The following is a 17,096-nucleotide window of genomic DNA, read 5'->3' on the forward strand; positions in this document are numbered from 1 at the left end:
TTTTTTAGATGGACGTCATTGGGGTATAAAACATGCAATTTAGCTAAGTGAGCTAGTTAGCTTAGCTTAGAACAAATCCCATAAACAAGGAGGAACAACTAGCTTAGCTCTGCCCAAAGGTAACTGTGTCTTCCTAGCAGCTTATCTGAAGCTCATGTATTAACACGTTATATCTAGTTTGTTTATTTCATATAAAAACCAAAGTGTAAACCCAACACTGTAGGTTATGAACCCGCACAAGCCAGGAGTGTATTGTTCCCTGGTTGCAACTGCTTCAGGCGTAGAAATGGTGGCATTTTGTTTAGCTACTGTTTTACACATCCATACTGAGGTACTAACAAGGTATAATGTGCCAATTCGTGAGCTTATGCTTGTTAAGTGGATTGTATTACTGTTCGTCAGAACCAGGGTAATTGTGCTCTTGTTAGCTTCGCTTTTAAACAGCTATATGTAAGAATTGGCCGCCACTCGAATGTATCCGACAAACAAACGGGGCAGCATAGTGCCAGAAAGTTTTGGTGTCCATACCTATTGTACAAAACATGAAACGTACACTCCCTTCCAAAGGTCTTTGAACAAAACCACAAACTTAGCTAATATATGAACACTGTCAGTAATGTTATACAATTAGCTACCTTTTTAAGCTATCGCTAAAGAGCTAAAGTTACCAGTCATGAAGAAACGTTTTTACTTGCTTAGAGCTGTCTCAGAAAGCAATGCTGATGTAAACCTTTGTTTTTGTGTTTATTTTCATCAATACTTTTCTTTGCTGCTGAATGTGGTTTCTTGTCGGGTGTGGGTATTTCATATTTTGTTAATCTGTAATGTTATATCTGTAGTACTTGAACCTCTCTGTGAAAACAGGTCATTAACTCTATTAAAAGGGGCTTTATGTAAGAATTGAGTGGTATTACTAGACACGATGGACCGAAGCTAGTTGGTTAGCGTAACTTTAGCAGATATCTCTGCAGCAGCATATATAGACGTCTTCCACATCTTATTTCTTCAAATTCTGTTGATAATTTTAGTTTCATTTTAAATGTTTTAAACAAAAATTCTTACATATAGCATTTAAAGTAACTTCCACATTTTAATAGCCTATTATTTGTCATAGAGACATGATCATCTAACTTTAGCTAGTTACCTAGCTCATCTCTAGCATTTTTGCTCTCAAGCAAGAGCGGAAAACAATCTCGTAATTCACAAAATCAATGCTTCCCAACCACAAATAAAAAAAGAGGAGACAGATTTTGTTTAAAGTTTAATTTTTAGTGACAAAATCAAAAATAACAGTATTCAAAGGAAGAAAATTCTTCAACAACCCTGGATCTTTGTCAGTGTGTTAAATAACCTTGCAGAGCTTTGTGAGTGAATATAATCTCTGTAGCTACAAAATTATTGGATTATCATTTTAAAAGAATATAAATAATAGTGAATGTAAAAGCATGGACGACTACAGGTCTCATCCTAAAACATTTAGTCATCGTTCTATTGCAATGAGCTGGAAAACATGGAGCAGGAGGCCTGAATCTGTGTTGCCTTAATCTATTTAATCTACTGAATTGCACATTCTTTTAGGTTACCATACAGCTGCACAGTGAACTGTTGATCTACTGGTGACCTTTAACTATTTAACCAGAACATTACATGGAAGTGATCTGCTAATCTGTATATTTGCATTCTCACTTTGGTTTTCATTTGCACACAAATCAATGCAGGTCACACACAATTGAAAAAAAGTTGTATCCACCTCCTATTATTTCTTATTTCTGTATCAATTGGTGTAAACCAGAGGGACACAGTATTTCATGTGAAAGAGCAAGAACAGGAAAGCAAAAATGCATCATTATAAACCAAAGCAAAGTGATGTATGCTCACTCACTCACTCCTCTTACTAATCATTCACCCTGATAAAGTGTCATAAATGATATACTGTATCTACATTCTACTCATTCAGATTGCTGGTGCTGCACACTCATAACTAAGAGAGCATAACAAATAAGGCAAAGCCAAAATTCTCCTCTTTATGTTTTAGTACTGCGGCTCTGGTCACAACATCCCCACATGTGGCCTTATAGGGGCACAGCCATGCCTTACTCCATCTTTCAGGCTTAAGAAAAGCACAACACTACTGTACTACAGTCTCTATTGCTTACACACCACTCCAGCACACAGCCACAGTTGCACCGGCAACCATGAGACAGTTCGTCTGTGCATAATGTCTCTGTGGCCTTCCCTCGGTATCTCAGAAGTCCGCACCGGTGTGACCAGAATTTGGTTCGTCATTTGAGGAGATCTAGAACAGGTTCTCAGCCATGGCAGTGAAACTGAGTAGAAGTCTTCCCATCTCTTCCCCCCCCCACCCAAGTCTCTGGCTCCACTTATGGCAGTACTCAACAGACGTCCACATGTTATTAAAACAGTCGGGCCTGTTTCTTGAGCTCATTTCTTTTCCACAGAGCCAGCCGGTCGAAATCCTCCACAGTCATGCCAAACACTTGGGCAAACTCCTCTGGGGACAGGTGACGCTGAGAACACAGAGCCGAGACACAGTTGTCACATTATACCTGTTGTGTTTTTGAAAAAAACTCAATTAAGTCTCATATTCCACTAATATCCTACTATTATAGATTTTTTTTGTTTTTCATTAAGCAGCCAGAGAACAAACAGAAGGTGTGTCAGAGAGGTTCAATACACATCAATACAATGCAGGATATCTCACACACATGCTGGGTTTTCTAAAGCTTCTTGTAAAATCTTTAGGCAAAAAAAACCACAACAACAAAAAACACATTAAATGAAAATGAGTAAGAATGTATTATTTCATAGCAGAATTACATACCTGACACCAAACCAGAATGTAAGGGGATAAAATTTACAGAAAACATAACTGAGCACTTCAATGATTACCCTTCTTTTTAAATGCTGCGGATTATTTTACAGTTTGGTTGGTGGCTTGTCAGAAGCTTCTTGGTTGGGTGGGGTTCTGCTGTGGGTATAACCGTCGTATTTCAAAAACCTTGGCTACTGCTGTAGTTATTAAGTGAAACCGAGACCTCCTCTTCCCAGCACGGTTTAGCCTAAAGCCCCATTCAGAACTCACCTCCAGCCTCGCTCTGTCGACATCTTTGGGGAGCCTGTTGCGACCTCTGGTGGTTACAATGAGCGCTTCATAGGGGTAAATCTGCAGAGAGCGAGAGGCAGCCATGCTTTATCAAACCTCAGACACTTAATTACAATAACACTGGGACCGTTCGACATATAGGCCGACTTACATGACATGAATTATTCAAGTGATTATTTTAAAACCTTACCGTGTATTCTGCTGGGAGGGCAAAGAGAAGGAGAATTAAGTCAGTACATTTGAAAAAGCTTTGAATTAATTGCTTCAGTCTTATAAGGAGTAGCTGTTTTAAATTTATATTAAATTACCTCTGCTTCCCCAGTTGACCTCGCTGCCACTGTCATACTGGTACTGGTAGCAATCTGCACTCTGAGGCTGCAGGTGTAGAGAAAGACAGAACTTACACATCTTATTAGATATGTAAACATATCCTATATCTATGTTAACATATCTAATATCTATGTAAACAGATTTAGTAAGATTTAGTACAGCAACAGCCCTAACCACACTTAATTATAGTGCCTTGAGGTTGATGTCATGCCATCTTAAAGATGTGAGACCCATCAAAAATAAGTATAAATGCAGCTGATCATGCTGTGTTGTGTCTTGTTCACTGTTGTCTCACCCTCTGGATGCCATTGCGTCCATATCCTGGTAGCGAAGAGGACTTACAAACAAAATCTAAAATACAGAAACAGCCGCTTGAATTTACAGTTTTTTAAAGTAGTTCGGCACATTTTTAAATTCATAAAATCCATGGCAGGTCAGTGCCAGAAGATGGCGCCCACGACTAACCAAAAGAAATCCTAAAGTTAATCTTGTGAACACATAATACAGAAGCTTTGTTAATGTGAAGTCGTTGAATCCAGCACAAACACAGCTTTTATGTCCCGATGCCAAACTCCATTCAAAAAACTACACATTATAACAGCTAACTCAAAATGAGCTAGTCTGCATCAAGTGAAATCATTTCTGAATATATTTATGAATTGTGAATGATAAACTCACCACTATCAGCACTGTACTGAGACCTGGGAGCTGTAGAAATAAAGGGATCACACAGTTACATGACATCTTCCTGAATGCTGCAGCATTTTTCATCTGCCCTGCTCTAAATGTTGATTAAATTCCTCAAAAAATATTCAGGGATAATTACAGTAGAGATCTGACAGCCATCTGTCTAGTTAGAGGCGTAACAAAGACAGAAAAGGAGCAAGTTGGGAACCCAGTGAGCCCTGGGAGGAACACAAAACATCAAAGGGGCGAAAAGGCATAAAGAGGCCAGGCAGGACTGGTTCAGGGGAAGAAGGGGAGAAATCCAAAATATAAAAACAACATACAAAGACACTGCGAGCTCCGCCATCTAATCGCACAGCACAGCTTGGTTGGTTGCGAGCCTTTGTTGTCTTTTTACCGTAGCCAACAGAGTCCCGTTCAGTTGTGTCCCCTCCCATCAGAGAAACAGCTTTAATGAGAGATCTTACTGCTCATAAATAAACCAGGATATGGGACACCAGCTGTGAGAGCGAGCGGTGAGATAGATACACAGATAGATGAATGGATAGACAGAGAGATGGAGAGTCAACAGCGTAGAATATAGAGAGGGATTTCAGGAGAAGGAGGAGGAGAATAGGCAGGCTAATCGAAGAGAGAGATGGTGAAAGAGATGGAGCAAGGAAGTGAAACGAAGAGGAAACCGCTGGTGTCTGAATGCCAGGTCCTAAAATAATACACTGTGTGACCAGTGGAGCTATTCCGCTAGCTTCAGGCCTGGCTTTATCACATCTGGCACATCTGCACACGTGGTTGCCAACACTTTCAGTGGCTTGAAATGCTCATAATCAGTGCGATCAAATACCCGCACAACAATGACAGGCCACATCTGCTGCCGCCTGCTACTGGCCTACCGCAGGTTCCACAACAGCTGTTCAGCTATCGACATCCTTCCATCTCAATAAACCGCCCACCCCGCAGCAGCCATGACCCTCTCTGACCTGCATCCTCTACCTCACCGCCCTCCACCTAAACCGGCAGATATTGAGGCTCATAAAAAAGCCCTCGTGGCAACATATATGATCACACTGGGAGGGACAAAGACCCACAGGAATACAGTCAGAGGCGCTCGCGAACTTGCAGAAAGAACAAGAGACAAAGAGGGAGCTGCGTAGGGGGCAGGGTGGATCCTTACATCCGTTGACAGTGTTGTTGTACGCCGTGGTGCCGTAGCCTGTAGTGTTGAGTGTTTCCTTGCTCCCACTACGAGAATTCCTCGCACTGCCCCAGGGGTCGTTGTCATAGGAACCAGATCTGGCTTTCATCTCCTCCTTTAGGATCATCCTCCCGATGCCACTCCCAATCTGAGGGGGAGCGAGGAGAGAGGCAGAAGGGGGAGAAAGAAAAAAAAAAAGAGGCGTAAGGGAAAGATGCTAATTTAATGTACAGTGAATGCAAGGTGGCGAGAGCAGCAAATAAAGAAGAGGAGGACAGTTCAGGCGCCACACCATAAGAAGAGAATTATTTATGGGTGTTTCTGAGGAGGTGGCTTTCTTCGACCAGATGTTGAAGAAAGAGCGAAAGAAAATAATGAAGCGCTTACTCTTTGAAGACTGTGACTCCAAGTCTCTTCATCTCCTCCTGTCGAGAAGCGTCTTCTCGGCATCCGATAGGCTGAGAGAGAAAACAGATAAAAGAGATTGCCTTGTATGAATATAGAGCTCAGAGTGGAGCGCAGTAAGAGACTGGGTGAGTGAATAAATATGACAACACAGAGTTACAAAAAAGGAGCTGTACTTCTGTGTCTGTGTTTGGATCAGTGGAAAGTGGAAAAAAAAATGCAGCTCACTGTGTCGTACTAAACTCAGAGAAATTAGGCTGTTTCCTACCCTTGGGGGAACTGGTGTACGGATAGTAGTCAGACTCTGACTGGGCGTATGGCTCAGGTGAGAAGGTGGACAGTCGGGAGGATCTGAGGATGTCCTCACTGGTCCTGCTTTTGGTGGCTGCGTCCACATGATTGTCTGTAAAGAAATGGACCAAGTTAGGAGAGAAAAGGAAAAGAGACAACGCCACAGCAACTGGTACTACTGTTACAGAAATAGTTTTAGGGAACTGTGGGATATGTTTCTTTTTTTACTTTTTTGGCCGTTAAGATGAGATGATTGATACCACCTTCATGATCTTTATGCAAAAATACAAAGCTACAATCAGAAGCTGGTTAGCTTAGCTTAGCATAAAGCCTAACAATTTCCGATTTTACAGGGGATACAGGGGGACACACTGGGAGCAGTGACTTCCCGGAGTCTCCGTTAGCTACCTCCCAAACCTCATGGTGACGACAAGACTTCTGGAAGCAATTGAAACAGTGCTAGCACCAGGCAGGTGATAGCAAGCAGCCAATAAAGAGATGATTAGGATATATATTACCCTCACATAAATTATTCTGCAGCACAGAAATATTGGAGCATCTCTCTCTGCAGTCCGCTAACTCGTTGCTCTCGCTACGCAACATTAGCTGATCTGTTTCAACAATGTTAGCCTGAAAAAGAGGAAAAGTCTCCTAGCCACTAGGCGAATTAACGCACTGTAAAATGCCATAGGCTTAAGCTAATAATGGTGACCGGCAAAAAACAATTGATTTGTCTTCTTGATAGTTAATATTGAGCCAAATTCTTGTTGTTAGCCTTTTGGATGTGAGGTGAAACGTCTTCAAGAAACTGAAACAAGTCCAGTTGCCTAAGATACAGTACTTTACTAGCATATTGTATCATGATGAAAATGGTGATTCACAACCCTAATGCTAAGCAAAGCTGACTGCCTCAAGCTTCATAGGCTACTGAACCGACAGACGTGAGTGTGGTATCAATCTCCCTTTCTATCTTTCAGCAAAAAAGTGAATAATCACAAAATGACAGTATACAACAGTGCGCTGTAGTGTGCTACGGAGGAAAAATGCATTAATGAACATCGGAAAGATGTACAGCGAGGGAGTACATTCACGCTACACACCCACAGTCATCATGTGGATCAGTTATCTCAGTGGAGATCAATGTTTCAGCCCACAGCATTAAAATAATAACCAGCATCGTCATAAGTTCAGTTACTGCTCAGCCTGAGGCGTCCTTTCATGAGTGGTGTGAGGCGACGGTATTGATGCCACTCTGCACTAAAGCACAGTCAATGGAAGTCAATGGGGGTGACATGCAGTGTAATGTCAGAGGGATCGCTCTGCACTCTGTTAGCTATTAGCCATGCAAGCTCCATTCCACGATCCATTGAATTCCTATATACATGATGCATGACACTGACAACAGTCATAGTCATCTGTGGGACGCACACTTTGAGCTGGACGACAGGGCGAGCCGCTACACAAACACACACATGTACAAGTACAGTTTGACTAAAGATTCAAGTTAAAGTATAGATATACAGTACAGGGACAGAGACATATACTGCACACACACACACACACACACACACACACACACACACACACACAGACATGTGAGTAATCTATCTACCGACAGTGAGTGAAAAAGCGAGAGGAGGGAGATACTTACAGTGGCAAGGTCACCGGGAAAAGTGGAGCAGGAGGTGGAGGGAAGTGAATAAAAGTGATTGGATGCAATAAAAAAGAGGTGAAAAGAAAAGGGAAACATTATTGGAGCGTCCCCAAGGGAGATGTGACAATGTGAGAGCTTTGCTACCCATACGGAGAGACAAAAAAACAGGGGTCGGAGACTGCCTCTTGTCTATACAGGTAGCAAACTTGTTAACCGATATAGTACATAACGGGCCTTTGGCGCGCACAGCAACATAACGTCACATGTGCCTGTTGTGGCTTTGGATTTACATCAATCCTGTTAATGCTGAAACAAGAGAAAACAATAATCAATGGCTGTTTAGGAAGACATTAGTAGGACAGGGATCAATATGAGTGATGTTGAAGTGTGTGCTGAATGTCAGCGTTCTAACGAGGCAAGCTTTTGAACTTGCTCCTGCCGAAATGACTTGTGTCTCCACGAGCAAAAATGTGCCTGTGCGTGGAAACATTGTGGCCAGTGATGTACTAATTAAAGCTGAGCTACATGGCAGGGTGAAAGTGTCTAAACACAGATCAAGACGGTTTATTCACCAGCTCACAAATACCAACACACACAGTACAGAAGAACATGCAGCACAACAACAAAGATAAACTATCCCCCTCCGAGGGATCTTAGGTCTTGTGACCCTCAGCTGAAGAGCCTTCTCCAGTGTTATGTGAAAAGGGGATAGTGAATCTTTTTCTCGTATGAATGTTTATACCGACGCTCGCTATCCAGATGGCGGAAGTGCATTTAAGTTTAATGACTTGTTAAAAAAGGCAAAAATAGCATCCTGTGTTAACCACGCTGCCGTGCTGTTTGAGTGAACGACAACATAAATCCACACAATTAAGAAATCAGACTTCCCTTCTCACATACTCACAGAAAGAAAAACAAGCACATCAGCCATCTCTGGATTCAAAAAGTTACAATTACAATAACATCTCCCTTAATCACACACTGACCGCTGGTTAACAAGGCTGAGGAATAAAAGAAGTCTCCATGGCAAATATAAAAATCCAGTTATACTACAGTTTTCCATTGTGCTTTGTTCCATTGTTCTGTTTTATTCTGGTGAATTGCGAGTCCTCAGAGTCCCATGTACTCAACACTTGTCACGCCTGAGCAACCTTCGCCTTATTCATGGTCTATTCAAGCCATATTCTGCCGGCAAGAAGCTGCCCCACAACCAAGAAGCAGGCATGTGTGTGTAGACGCTGAATGTTTGCATGCAAATGCAATAAGTCTAATTACCTAAACTGAAACGTCTGTTCTTCATCCTCAATTTCAAAAGCTTGCAAAAGTCTGATTAAATTTCCTTTGTCAATCATTTCCATTTTTGTGGTTTTGTTATTGACGGCTTCAATTTCAAGGATAACTGGAACATCAATACTAATAAATCAAAAGGGACAGCTGGAAAACATCAATAGGTCAGTAAAAAACGTCTACGTCGAGTACTCAAGCACAGCATGACTAAACTGACAGGAGGACAGGCAGGCTAAGGCGAGGCTAACTGCACTGTACCCGATCTCTTATAGATGGGAGGCTTCCTGTAGATGTTGGGGTCCCCTGTGGCTGAGGAGAGAAAGAGGAAATGGAGAGTTGAAACGTGGTGGAGTAACAGGAGGAGAGGATGTGAGATGATCAGAGGGAAGGAAGGATGGCTGTGAAGTAGGTAAAGGTGCACTATGAGGGGAAAAGTATACCAGAGAAATGATGTGTGGTATAAAAATACGACTCAGTCACATTTTCACACCCCTCCCCATTCCCACCAAACTCAAAATGACTTTTCTGATGATTTGCATTAGTGAAGAATGGCTGATGGAGTTTTCCCCGTGGAGTTTTTAAAAAAATGAGTGCAATGAGGAGATGAAGAGTCCTACCTGGTACATGAAAATGTTTAGGGGGCTGGATTGTGGTGGGTGTGCTTGAGCGCCCCTCTTGGCCGTAATAAGGTGAACTCCTGCCACTCTCAGAGCCTGCAGCCAGCCACAGCCAATCACAGCAAAGGAAACATGAGCATGAAGGAATCTCATCCATGCAGGTGAAAACCAAACAGCCTCGACATTCACTCAAATTACAAAGTGACACTGAATAACTTTTCCACTTGTGTGATGACAGAAGTTATTGACTTGTCTTCTTATGACAGTAATTACAGCGTCAGTGCACATGTGTAAGAGTTACATGAGATGACAGCCAAGGAGCAACCGCAGCATACGAGAGAGCAAAACAACTTTTTTGGAGTGAAGTGAAATACACTTAAAGGTCCAGTGTGTAGGATTTAGGGGGATTCTATCAGAGAGGGCCTTTCAGACTTCACCATTGGGTAGTCGGTTGGTTGTGATCTACAGCCTCAACCCTAGATGACACTTAATCCTGGACCTTTAAAATCTTTTGTCGCTATGAATATATTCTGTTGTGGCATATTTGTTAAAATACAAGAGTGTTGATGACATAAGAATGGAAATGCCAAGCAAATTGATCTCTGTTACAAGAAAAGTTTCAAATTTTGGGATAAATGCGTATTCGTTTTTTTGCCAAGAGTTCGATGAGAAGATTGATACCACCATCATGTCTGTATGCTAAATATGAAGCTACAACCAGATGTTGTTTAGCCTAGCTTAGCATAAAGACAAGTGGAATCAGCTAGCCTGGCTCTGTCCAAAAATCAAAAAATCCAATTCAGTCTAAAAGGTCATCTTGTATAATTTTAAAAGGTTTGTCGGGTCCAACGTGATTGTTTTGTCAATCTCTGTGTAAGAATTCAGACAGCTGGTTCCAGCTAAGGTGTGTCAGCCAATAGTTCAACGCAGTTGGTACCACAAGGTATCCTTGTTTCGTCAGCATCAGCAGTCTTGGTAGTTGCCAGTTTGTGGGGGAAACATTCTGTACTGCCCTCACGTTAGACAGCTAGGGTTAGCGACGTTAGCATTAGCAATATTAACATTAGCAACGTTCGCTTTCACTACCATTAGCATTTGCTATCGCTAGCAATGTTAATGTTAGGTAGCGTTAGCAATGCTATCATTAACAAGCTAGCATTAGCAGCGTTATGTGTAGGAAGTGTCCACTAAGTGCTTGTTCATAAGCGGATTTTGATACCTTTGGATCAGAGCCGGGCTAGATGTTTCCCCCTGTTTCCATTCCTTATGCTAAGCTATGCTAAGCTAACCGGCTGCTCATGGTGTTTTCACACATACCAGAGTGCCATCAATCCTCTCATCTCAACATCAAGCAAGGTTGCAAATAAGCACTTTACCCAAAATGTTGAACAATTCCTTTAAACGACTTTTCTTCAGTAGAATCGTTCCCAAAATTAAAAAATATAACTCCTCTCAGAAACTCCATTAGTGCTTCAACTTTGTTCAAAGTGCATTTCACATTAAGAACAGCGTGATTGACTTCACTTCATATCTTTTTCAACAGACTGATATTAAACGCAGAGTTTATGAGGAGTGAATACCGCCTGACTCACCGGGGTAGCCGTAGTGCTGCGGAGAGCGGGGCGTGATGGGTGACATGCCTTGACGACTATATGTCGGCGAGTCAATATAACCTGGACTGGAGCACCGCCTCTGCTTCATATCCAGGCTGTCATAGTCCTGAAGGGACAAGTGAGACAAGGTGGAGGTGAAAGAGGATGAGGGGGGGCAGCAGGGAGACAAATAGCTTTGTGACAGGCCAAAATGACAACAGTTGACTCGTTCAAACTTGTCCTAAGTGCTCTGCTACTTACAGTGGGAGGACGAATGCTTACCTGAGAATAGGGAGAGAGTGTCCCAAGTGACTGAAGAATCAATGGAGAGAGAAGAGTTTTTATTTATACTGAAGCACCATGGTGAAACAAAACACTATATCATATATCATATGTTCACAGGAATGCAAGAAAAGACCAGACAGTCTTTTCAAATTCAGTCTATATTGTACTTTGTTTTATCCTACATGGATGGCTGGTGGGGTTTTCTGTGTGGGAAAAAGGGATGACTAGTAGCCACATTCATTGTTTAAAGTCAGTTTATAGGTTAAATGAGAAGACATACCATTCTCATGTCTATCTAAAGATAAGTAACATTTTATATCTCTCAAATTCTGGTTCTATGGGGCGTTACATGCTTGAACTTTTTCTTGCATGGGTTTGTTTGGTAAGTTTTAAAGGTGCTGGTAGGCACACTTTTTCAACCTTCGGACAGCAATAGGTTAGCTGTTTCCCCCTGTTTCCAGTCTTTATGCTAAGCTACGCTAATCGCCTGCTGGCTCCACCTTCATATTGAGCGGACAGATATGACAGTTGTATTGTTCTTCTCATCTAACTCTCAGCGAGAAGAAAGTGAATAAATGCATTTCCAAAAATGTCAAACTATTCCATTAAGCATGGTGCATTTATATCAAGACATTTACCAGAAATAATGTGAACTGTCTGTGTGCAGGCAGGAAAATCCAACAATTTGTAAGTTCAAACAAATACTACAAAACTTTTACAAATACATAAGGCTCATCATTTTCATTTTTTTCAACCAAATTTCCAGTGAAATTCCCACGATTTTAAAATCAAATTTGGTTTAATACTATTTCTATCTTGTTTTGATCCCCCCATACATCCAAAAATGATGCTTACAGTAAACACGGCCCTTTTGTGATGTTTACAGCTCAGTGAATGCCTCTAGACAGTGAAGGGGCTCCTGATTAGGCACCAGAGGAGCTAAACAAACTGTTTGGAATCAAATTTTCCATTTCCGTAAACATATTTTGCCAAATTTGAATAATCCGTTCAATCACTTTTTGAAGAATCAAAATGATGCAAGTTCTGATTAAAATTCCTGTGTGAATGCTGGATGCTTTGAAAAACAAAAATAATGAGCCCTGCATAAAGTATATGACAGAGCTGTAGTGAAGACACACACTTCTTATCAGCACAGCTCCATCTAACAACTAAACAAAAAAATTCTTCTGAGAACAGACCAACGATGAGACCAGGCTAAGTTTGGCCTGGAGTGTGTAGCAGTAGTACCTCCCCATAGCTGTAAGTGTCTAGCCTGTCATCAGAGGTGTATCTGTGGTAGGGCTGGTATGAGGAGGATATGAGGTCTGGCTGCTGGACCTCGTATATGGCCTTGATCTTTGGCAGGGCAGCTAGGTCCTTATAATCTAGGAACTCATTCTTCACTCTGGCCTGGAGAGAGGACACACACATACACCCACCAAAGACAACAGCAACACGACCCAACGTCAACCACATGGACGATGCACAGTAACAAAGTAGGATGGAAACTCCACTAGTCATGCAGAAGGAGTGACAAAGCGCTGATGAGCTGCACACAAGCCTGCACATGCACATATGTGTGTGTGTCTGTGTGTGTGTGCTCATCAACAGTACACATGAACACTGCAGAACCTGACAGCAGTGTAAGTTGTTGACCTTCAGGAGCTCGCTATGTATGAGATAGAGAGCAGAGAGAGCAAAGACAGCTACAGAGAGAGAGAGAGAGAGAGAGGAGAAGGTATGGACGACAAGTGTGCTTACACTGCATTTCTCCCTCATCCATCACCTTAAACAGAAAGGTCATTGATTATGAGACGAGAGCAGCGCTGAGCAGAGAGCGGTGACTCCAGCTTGCATGCAGACAACCCCTGACATGCTAATACTGCCGGCATGCAGCAGCACTCAGCAGACTGTCAAGCAGCACAGCTGGACACCGTTCCATTTTTGGCCGGAGCCTCGTTTCGAAATGGAACGGGTCCAACTGTGCGATGTACAGAGGGACAACCTTCACATTAACCTGGTGTGTTCTCCAACTACCCTACGTATTTTATATATATACTTTTTTTAAAAATTGGTATATATTTGGGGATTTGCATATCAAAGCATAACAAGGTGTCAGGGTTAAAACTAGAAATGTGGTTTACTGACATAAATAAAAAAATAAGTTGAGAACTAATTTTGATGAAAAAAATATTCCAATGGTAAATCAAAATTCATCATTGAGTTACAAACTGTCAAATAAAGGACTCCAATTATTTGTCCAATTATTTTTTATCTCATAATTTTTACTTTTTATCTCATAATTGTGACCCACCACGGCACTTTCCTCATTCAGAAAGACTAAGTTTTCATCAATTTTTTCTTTAACTGGCAGAAATGGGTTTCCATACGACTCTTCAGAAGACCAATTTAAAGAAAGCCTCGGGCCGAAACCTTGATGGAAACAAGATCATCCTGCAGTCGATGTGGGTTTTTTGTTTTTGTTTTTGTGAAGCACTTCACTGCTCCTTAAATACTTTTTACATATGGATAGTATTAAACCTACAAAAGCAGAAGTATAAACCGGACTAAGAGTCAGCAGTCATGTGAGGCTGTACTTACAGTAGGTACAGTGCTACTGTTGGGAAATACTAAAAGTTTCAGATACAGAATCAGAAATAATTTATCAATGCCCGAGCAGGAAATTGGATAGTTTACCACGCTCAGAATTTCACTTTAGCCTGTTAACATGCTAACATATGCTAATAAGCAGTAATTAGCAGTAGTTTCAGGTAAGTAAGACGGTTTCATCCTCTGGAGAGCTAGAATATCTGTAGGAAATTTCATGGCTATCTATCAAATTGTTTTTGAGATAATTCACTCAAAACCAAAACTGTCTACCTGCTGGTGTTGCGACAGAAAAGTCACAGGATCACCACAGGCAGTAGGATACATCTGCTTGGGGCCATGAACATCAATGTTAATGGCCGTCCATCAAATAACTGTTGAGAATTTTAGTCTGTACCAACTGCCATCCCTGGAGCCACGACGCTAGCATTTTCATCCACATTCAACCCAGTTTTAACCTTCACATCTGGGTCTTTTTTGACTTGCAAATCCCCTCATCAGTAACAATGACTGAAGATGGTCATCACAGGTACAGCACATTAAGTATGTGCCGTTAAATAATAGTTTTCTCCCTTTATTTAACTCCTGCCACATCACTGATGACAACAGAGGTGAGGACACAGACAAGTAAACAGGCCAAGGGAGTGAGCAGCCTCTCAGGTCGGTGCTTGATCACTGAAGGCTATGGGTACAGCTTGTGTTTCCGGTGTAGCCGTTGTGCTTTTAGGAGTAAGCTCGGTGGCAGCTACAGTAAAAAGTGACGCTGCAAAGTTATAAGCTACTTACACATATAACCCTACTAGGAGAGCCTATGGATGAGCCTGGTGGAGAGATGGAGGCCTCTGACAGGCGTCTGTGCTGTGAGGTCCAAAGAGAAAAAAAAAGGAGGGGAGGAGGAGATCGCACACAGTGAGGAAATTACAGTCTTCATTTGATTTTCAACATTTTCATTTCAAACTCCATCTCACCCTGAGTCTCCTCTCTGCCCTCGCCGCCTGCTTGCATAATGGGTGCCACACCTCACAACCTGAAGAAGATTAAGAGAAGGCAGATTGGGTGTTCCTGCATGCCATGCATTTGTCGACATGGGAGTGTACTGTGTGTGGACGTGCTGGCATCAGGTTTCACCTGTCAGGTACATTTCCTCTCCCTCTTTGAACATCAGGTTACAGCGGGAGCATCGAGCGCAGGTCGGATGGTAGTGCTTCCCTCCCGCCTGCGAGGAGAAGAGGAGGCGTGACTGAACATAAATTATCATCATGAACACTTCCACAGAGTCGGGGCTAAGCTGCAAATTGCGACCCCACCTTGAGCAGGTCATTACATACATATGTTTTACACTGTATATCACCTGACCGCCGTTGGCCTCATAATGTTCTGAGACATCATTGCATAGCCTGTGGATCTTTCGGCAATCACATGATAGCCACCACCCATTCTCCTCCATTGCATAATTAGAGCAAAGATCCACGTGGGTCAGTCACATGAAGTGTTGGAGTGTGTGTGTTAGTGTGTGTGTGTGTGTGTGTGTGTGTGTGTGTGAGCGCCACAGAGAGAAAGAGGGAAGTAGGTGGCCATGTAAGTGAAGGACACAAGAGCACGGTACACGTCCTTGGACATCCAAAGTGCCCCGAGGGAACACATCCAAACACACAAAAACACGTGGCGCAGGTGAGTCGGACACATGGAATGATGCAGTATGATGTCACTGCGTCCATGAATCCAGTCCGGCCAGTTCACCGTCCTGATGTTTCTCACATGTGTCTCCGATGGCTGAGGCTCGGCCCCGTCATGTCACCTCTTCCTCCCTGACACACCATTAGGGAATTGCTATTTATAGAAGCACTGCCGACATGTGGCCTGTGTCAAGGAGACCTGAATTGTTTCATGCGAACACACCCAGCATGTGTCTCTTAGTGTGTGTTTGTGTGTGTGTGTGTGTGTGGTGGGGCATTATGTCATGTAATGCTGCACTCACTTATCCCTGCTTTTTATAAACCTGAAACCTGTGCATGATCTTCAGGAAATCAGGCTTCTTGTCGAAGGCTCCTTAACCGTATCGAAGCTGCACTCGAACCAATCCCTGCTCTGCTCATGTGTCTCAGGTTACTCTGTAAGGAAAGCCAGGAGAGGATGCAGCATTTCCGTCTCGTTCGTTCCCAGCAGCAGAGCGTTTACCGTCTGCAGTCATACGGTATCAGTTCAACAACTGCTGCTACCATTCCTAATGAGGCCTCTATTCTCTCCGGTGGCATTTAATAGGCTGCTATATTTATTGGTGACTAAGACACTAAAGAAGGATGGGGAAGGAAAGAAGGGAGACTAAAGAAAGGAGGTTTTATGCTCCTCTTTCTCCCTCCCGCTTCCTGTCTTTATTTCTCTCCCTCTCCATCTATTCTAAACTGCTCGTTAAACTAACAACCTTTGGCTCTGGAAAGTTGGACCGTGGAGCAAGCCTAATCATGAACACAGATGCAAACACACACAGATTAGTCTGGGTTTTTACTGTAGGATGGTCGAGAAATCAGTAAAGGGACTGATACCTTCAAAAAAGTAAAAAGATGACTTAATGGCAAGAAAATATGTTTGAATGTTTGAGACTTAAAGGGGGCACTATGTAGTTTGGGAGAAGATGTTTACAATATTAATGAGGTAATAATACAAACTCAGAAATATCTATTTTTTCCATAAGTGAATAAGGAAGCTGTTCTCAGAGGAAAATAAGGTCCCCAGAACACTGTCTGAACCAGCCATGACCGCTTGACCATCATTTAAGCTCACCAGGTCCAGGATCTGCATCACATTGTGCTTACTTATAGATACCAGCAACCAAAATACACCTGGTTTTATTCATCAAGATCCATGCATTATTCCCTAAGAAAAATTAATAAAAAACATTGGAAAAACACCCTCATAATCTCATAATGTTGAAGAAAGTGCTAAAAAAAAATCCTGGACCCATCCCTTTATCAACATCCGCACCAAAAGTTCATGGGGTCTATTCTGGGCCAAGACCCACCCTCCA

General features: G+C 42.3%; 1 protein-coding gene across 1 annotated transcript in view; it reads right to left on the minus strand.

Moving 5' to 3' along the window:
- Positions 1-1,254: 1,254 nt before the first annotated feature.
- ablim3 (actin binding LIM protein family, member 3) overlaps positions 1,255-17,096 on the minus strand; it is a 48,578-nt gene continuing 32,736 nt past the window's right edge. Inside the window, exons 7-23 of the mRNA XM_084353324.1 lie at positions 15,200-15,287; positions 15,040-15,098; positions 14,858-14,929; positions 12,713-12,874; positions 11,462-11,491; positions 11,180-11,306; positions 9,588-9,683; positions 9,229-9,279; positions 6,007-6,123; positions 5,721-5,791; positions 5,313-5,481; positions 4,133-4,162; positions 3,750-3,805; positions 3,433-3,499; positions 3,315-3,325; positions 3,104-3,184; positions 1,255-2,528 (exon numbers count right to left, since the gene is read on the minus strand). Coding sequence (XP_084209450.1) covers positions 2,415-2,528; positions 3,104-3,184; positions 3,315-3,325; positions 3,433-3,499; positions 3,750-3,805; positions 4,133-4,162; positions 5,313-5,481; positions 5,721-5,791; positions 6,007-6,123; positions 9,229-9,279; positions 9,588-9,683; positions 11,180-11,306; positions 11,462-11,491; positions 12,713-12,874; positions 14,858-14,929; positions 15,040-15,098; positions 15,200-15,287 — 1,401 coding nt within the window. The 3' untranslated portion in view covers positions 1,255-2,414. The remainder of the gene's footprint in view (positions 2,529-3,103; positions 3,185-3,314; positions 3,326-3,432; positions 3,500-3,749; positions 3,806-4,132; positions 4,163-5,312; positions 5,482-5,720; positions 5,792-6,006; positions 6,124-9,228; positions 9,280-9,587; positions 9,684-11,179; positions 11,307-11,461; positions 11,492-12,712; positions 12,875-14,857; positions 14,930-15,039; positions 15,099-15,199; positions 15,288-17,096) is intronic.

Source organism: Pagrus pagrus (genome assembly GCF_965226575.1).
Source record: "Pagrus pagrus genome assembly, chromosome: 5".
Classification (NCBI taxonomy): Eukaryota; Metazoa; Chordata; class Actinopteri; order Spariformes; family Sparidae; genus Pagrus; species Pagrus pagrus.